A 6,363-nucleotide genomic window follows, 5' to 3' on the forward strand; every position below is an offset into this window, starting at 1 on the left:
TTTAGTTTGGACACGGAGATTTTTCTCAAATTCGAACTTGGAATGCTAGGGACATTTTTAGTGTGTGATTTTGTGAAAAAGTTAGGAAAAAGGAAGAAATGTAGAGAAGAAGAGAAGCTTTTAGAGAGATAAATATTTCCAGTTGTGTGTAAATAAAATGTGTGTGTCCTTTTTGCATGAACTTCCTCTTTAGTGTGAAAGCACCTATGCTGCACGGACACGGATACGTTGACACGGCGATACGCGGATACGGACACGGTGATACGACATTTCCAAAAAATTAGGATATGGACACGCGGGGGATACGCGTAAATATTAAAAATATAGGGGTGTATTTATAAATAATAAAAATATAAGGGTACATTTATAAATTGTAAAAAATATGTATAAGTCGTCATCGCATCAGAGAACCGCTCGCCCTTGTTGCTCGTGTTCTTGGTCCGCGTGCTAGACTTTTGGAGTTTTTGGTGGACTCACAAAGAAAACAGAGGAAATTTGTATTACAGAGAAAATAAAATGCGCATTTTTTTATTAGGGCTCTCTCTTAAAACGTATGAAAAGTGTCCCAACTTTTTTAAAATTGTGGACACTGCCCGACACGGGTGTCCTACTTTTAGCGAAATTACGACACGGCCCGACACGGGTGTCCGAGAAGTGTCCGAGGGTGTCCGAGTGTCCAGGTGTCAGATACGGGGACTCTTCACCTTCTAGAAGTGTCCGTGCAGCATAGGAAAGCACACATACAAGTAAACATAGCAAGTTTTTATTTTATTTTCCGAAAATAACTTGCAAATAATAAGAGTAAAAAAGAGCATTTATGTAAACTAATAAATTAAAATGAACGAAAAACTAACTTGCAATTTAAAATGACGAAGCATAATTAAAATGCCAATGTGAGGTGCTTTCATCCTAATACCAAATCAATAAAAATGAAAAACAACCATTCTACTAATTTCTACCCTTTGATTCCCGACTCCTAGTCCTCGGTCCTCCACAATGCAACGGTTTAGCATGTACGGATCCACTACGTCCAAACACTGTATTGTGCCACAATACAACGTATGAGCAGGGCCGGACCCAAGAGCTTTTTGTTGGGAGGGCTAGAATATGGTGCGGTTTAAGAAAAGATTTTTTTTTTTTTTTTTCCGGACTACGAGTACATAAAAATAATTCTTTTTTTTTTTGGGAGGGGGTGGGGGTGTCTATAAAAATAGATAAATGCCAAATTAAAATAATAATAAAAAAATGTCTTTTTTTTTTTTTTTTTCTCTTTTCTGTAGACGTAGGAAACACCAACAGTCTCTTACTGGGTCTGTCCCCAACGTATGAGGATGCTGGTAATGTGTACCAGGCTACCAGCCTGCTACCGGCTCCAACAAACCTATATAAATTTGTCAAAAAAAATTGTTTTGTTCTTATCCAAGATAGCAGGAGGTGAATTATAAAGTTGGGAAAATTAGCAAGAACCCCCATTAAATATGTATTTAAGCAAAAACATCCTTTCAAAAATTAATTAGAGAAAATTCCCTTAACTAATATTTTACCAAAATGCTATTTTAATAATTCCCAAACCACCCTTATTCATATTAAATCTTATTTTCATGTTTCAAATTCCTAACCCATTTCATTTGTCTTTCTCTCTTCTCCCTTTTCTCATCTTCTCTTCTCGACAGAAATTCATAGGAAAAGCAAGACGTCGTCGGAAAAGGAGATCAGACGACGACTCTGGAAGAATGTTTGACGGCGACCGACGGCGGTGGTGGTGGAAGAACGTTTGCCGCTGCCTCCCGCCTCTCCGTGAAGGGTGGTGACGGATCTGCAATTGGCGGCGGTGGTCTCTACCGACGATGCTGAAGTTGATGACGTGGCGCTCGTTGTCGAGGACGCAGTGGATCGAGACGATTACGAAGATGAGACATGAGAAAATCACGGTTGCGGTTGATGTTGATGAAGGTATTAGTTTTTACTTTTTACTTTTTACTTTTTTTTTTTTTTTTTTTTTTGTACTTTATCATTTTTTTAGTGTTGGTTTTGTCATGTGTTCAGAAATTGGTTATAGAGTGGCCAGTAATGGTTGACAAATACTTTGATTGTTCCTATGTTTTTTTTTTTTTTGGTGGACATTGAAATGCTAATTTGTGTTTTTTTATGACTTATTTACTTTATTATTGTTAGGGGTTGGTTGAATAGTGTGGTGTGGTGACAACGGGATGTAAATTTATGGTTTTTTGGTGGATCGGACGGAGGACGACGCTGGTAGAGAAATTCGCGCATGCTGAACCTTAATAGACTATGGGCGTGTTCAATAGTCAATTAAGCTTATCGACTATGCTCTGATAGTCGACTAAGGTTAATCGACTCAAATTTTTAATTGGTTTTGGATTTTTGTTTATTGGTTCCAATTGTATAAATTAATTATAATGTTTGTTGTTTTTTGTTTTTTGTAAAATATAGTTGATTTTGCATTTTTTTTTTGCAGTTGTAATTTGTTATTTGTAGTAGCAAATTTTTAATCCACTATGCTTCATAGACGATCAATATACCTGATAGAGAAACAAAATTAAAAATAAATAAATAAATAAATAAATAAATAAAATTAAAGAATTTTCTTAATCGATTATGCTTCATAGTCGATTAATAAAAATGATGCACAAAAATTTTAAAAAAATAACAATAAAAAAAAGAAGAAAAACAAAACATATGATGACCAGCGCGTGACGCAATTATGATGTGGGCGCGTAACACAATGAAGATAATTGGAAAAAATAATGGCTCAAAATGGATGTGCGCTTTTTTCAAATTGAGCAAAATATTTTGGGCATCTCTCCCATTAAAAGAAGTACAGTAGAACCTCGATAAATTAATAACCTCGATTAAATAATTGTTTATCTCGATCCCAACTCGATGAAAACGTGTTAAATTAATTTAATAATTCGCTAAATTAATAAAATTTCCTTAATCCAACTGTATTAATTTATAAAAGTTTAACCGTACTGAACTTTTTTTCTCAAAAAAAAAGCCACTATAAAATTTGAGAGCTTGAATCAGCTTACTGCTAGGTGGGTCTACTGGCCGCAACGTATGCTTTTGCGGTACTCATCTAATTGCTCTGTTTTTTTATTTGGGTATAATCAAATTCAAGGCATAGTAATTATATTTGTTACACTCTTTATGTTTATTTTGGTCCATTTGATGCTTGAATCAGATTACAATAAAGACATACATTGATGCTTGAATCCATTACATTAGTGTGTTTTTTTTAATGAAATTAAGACACTATATTATTATGTGATTCATGCTGAATATAATTTTTTATGCTCTCTGTCTTTGCTATATCAGCTGACTGCTGAATTACTAATCAGTTGAAGGAGAACTCTAAGCAAATTACTTTTGATTTGAGACTGAAACTTACACAAATCTTGAAACAATTGACTTAGAGAAATGCCTTCATTATTTTTCAAACCAGGTATAAAATAGAAAACGAGGGAATACCGGAGATGTACAAAAACGGGTGACAAAAAATATTGGATATATTGTTGAGGTTAGAAACTAAATGAAATGACAAGTTTACCCATGTCAAACTCGTGCGCTTTGACTTCCGGTGACTTTTGTTCATCAATGGCGCGAATTAGCGACCATGCAATAAAACAGTTAATTCGTAGTACCTCCAGAACCAATTTGTTCGGGAAGCAACATGAAAAAGAGGGCCTATAGTAATTTGGGGGACGAACTGTTTTTTTACTCTTTATATGTCACACAATTTTCGTTTTATTCCCCTAATAATGGTAAATATGTCTTTCAAATGGCTGGAGACGGAGCATTTACCGAGGACAAAACGCATCTATCGGAACTCATATATACGCATCAACAGTCGGTCATCAACACATTACATATATATATCATATTGTGATATTACATTTTTCTGCATATCTAACAACATTATGAGAAAAGAAGCTGAAAAACGTGATCGAACAAAATTGAATTTAAACCCAATATTTCCCAGTTGCCATTAATTTGAACTCTTTATGCTAAATGAGGTGTAATCATGTAAGTTGTAACCCAAAGAATAATTCCATTGCATTCCTTTCTAACATACCTAATACAGTAAGACCTCGTTTGGTTGCCAAGATAAAATCATTCAAGATAAGATTAAATAATCTAATGAGAGAGAACCCAATTATTTTATCCGACCTCGGGACTTCCAACAAAAATACTCTCTAAAAGGAAAGATAAACCATGATAACATAATATTTGTGGGTCGACCAGGTAAGTTATTCAGGATACCAAACATCAAACAAAGTCCAATTATTTAGTTAATCATGGCTAATCTCCCCAACCAAACGAGGCCTAAATCGAATAACCTTCAAGCAAGGTGATTCTAAGTAAATCAAACTCGGACAAGTAATTTCAATAATTCTACGTTTAAGGATGTGTACATAAAGAAAATTCTCCGCATTCTAACTCAATGAAAAAAATGGTGAAATGCCAAAATCATAAAAAAATCGTAACTAATTTCAACAAATCTGCATTAGTATTGGAATTACTCGAGTCACAAAACTTTTTCGCTACGATCATAGCTAAATAAAAATCAAAATCGAACACACAAAGATCACTATTTCGACTATGCTATATCTATAATTCAAATTCAAGATGCAAATAACATATTTCTTCCTCTACGATTACAAAACACCACACACTCGGAATAAAATTATCGATAAAACGAAAAAAAAAACAAAAATGAATTGGACCTTTCAAGAATTCTGCTCAAGTATTCTTCTTCTTCTTCCGGAATACGTACATGTCGGACTCCTCGTAAGCGTAATCCGGATGCAAATGCTCGTGCGGAATCTTTTCGACATCGAAAAAATCGGGGCACATTTGCCAGAACATCTCATCTGCCTCCGGCGACCTCAATTGGTAGCCGAGCAAAACGATGCCGTTTTCGGCCACCAGATAATCCATCGCTTTAATCAGCGGCGCCACCGTCTCCTCGAGATAAACCACGTCGGCGGCGATCACGAAATCGAAAGGCGGCTTCATCGATTTCAACTGCTCCTCGTTCCCCCAGTACAGCTGCGCGGTTTTTAGGGTTTTCTTCAGCGCCGATTTGTTCCGCTTCAGGTTGTGCTTCAACGCCGGCATTACGGGGGCGATGTCGGTGAGAACGACGTCGTGCAGCCCGAGCAGGTAGAGACCCATGGCGGCGGCTCCGCAGCCGGTGCCGAGCTCGATCCCGCGCTTGCCGGTGAAGCTCAAGAGGTCCCTGTAAGGGTTGTCCGCGGCGGCGCATCTGAGTGGGTCCCACCGCTCGGCGAACTTGACGAGGACTAAGGAGCAGGGCCAGACGGAGGTGCCAACGTGCATCGAGGCGTTGTCCTGCTGGATTGAGAGGCGCGTGTCGTGCACGGACAGCTCGATCTCCGGCGATTTTGTGAATTTCATTATTTTTCGAATTTATTAATTTCGTTTTAATTTTACTTTCTGGATTCATATTTGAGGAAGTTGAAGAAGGGTTGGGCTCGACATGGGTTAAATTTAAGGGTTAATTACAGTTTACACCCCTGAAGTATTGGGGTGGTAGCACTTGCCCCCCTAATTTTACAAAAGTAACACTTCCCCCCCCAGAGTTTTACTATTGGTTACAAATATTCCTTTTTGCCACTTTACATCCAAATGACAGAATTGCCCTCAAGTACTGAAGGTATCGTCTGGTTTTATTAATGTTTTTTGTTTAAATATATATATTTGGAAAGTATGTGTTATATATGTTACACTTATTCTTTTAATTTTTTTAATACTTAGAGCATCTCCGATTCAAGAAAAATTCTAAAAATCTTACGTGTCAAGTACCAAATATGAATCTTAAAATTTCTTATGTAATTTATTATTGAGTTTTAAAATTAAAATTAGTAATTTATTAAAAAAAAATTATTCCGCCAAAAAGAAAAAAAAATTATTCCGCCAGATTTATTTGAAGAGAGACAAAAAGAAGCAGATAGGATTTCTTTTTTGTGAATCATTAGTTAAATATTTTAATTAAATTTTAAATTGACATTTTTTTTTCTTTTTGTTAAACCATGAACATATATTGTATAAAAACTACAAATTTCTATAAATCGCACGTACGTCGTATGACTCATTTGTTTTAGGTCAGAGGAATTACATGAGTTTAATTGATTAAAGTTTGAGAAAATTATTGTTAAAACAAATTAAGTAAACAATTAATTTTTTTACCTAAAAGTTGAATCTTCAGAGAAACATAACTCCGACAAAATAGTGTAGAAGAAGGTGGAATAAGAGTAGAAATATGATGAAATTCATTTACAGTTTGAAGATAATTTAATTATCTTAATTTTTTAAAAG

At 35.6% G+C, this 6,363-nt stretch overlaps 1 protein-coding gene across 1 annotated transcript; it reads right to left on the reverse strand.

Annotated features, from left to right (window-relative positions):
* Positions 1-4,509: 4,509 nt before the first annotated feature.
* On the reverse strand, positions 4,510-5,575 carry LOC105952621 (S-adenosyl-L-methionine-dependent methyltransferases superfamily protein). The gene has a single exon (XM_012976188.2). The coding sequence runs from the start codon at positions 5,440-5,442 to the stop codon at positions 4,765-4,767; it is 678 nt and encodes a 225-aa protein (XP_012831642.1). The 5' UTR covers positions 5,443-5,575; the 3' UTR covers positions 4,510-4,764.
* Positions 5,576-6,363: the final 788 nt, after the last annotated feature.

This window comes from Erythranthe guttata, chromosome 13 (assembly GCF_056151865.1).
Source record: "Erythranthe guttata isolate IM_541 chromosome 13, IM_541, whole genome shotgun sequence".
Lineage (NCBI taxonomy): Eukaryota > Viridiplantae > Streptophyta > Magnoliopsida > Lamiales > Phrymaceae > Erythranthe > Erythranthe guttata.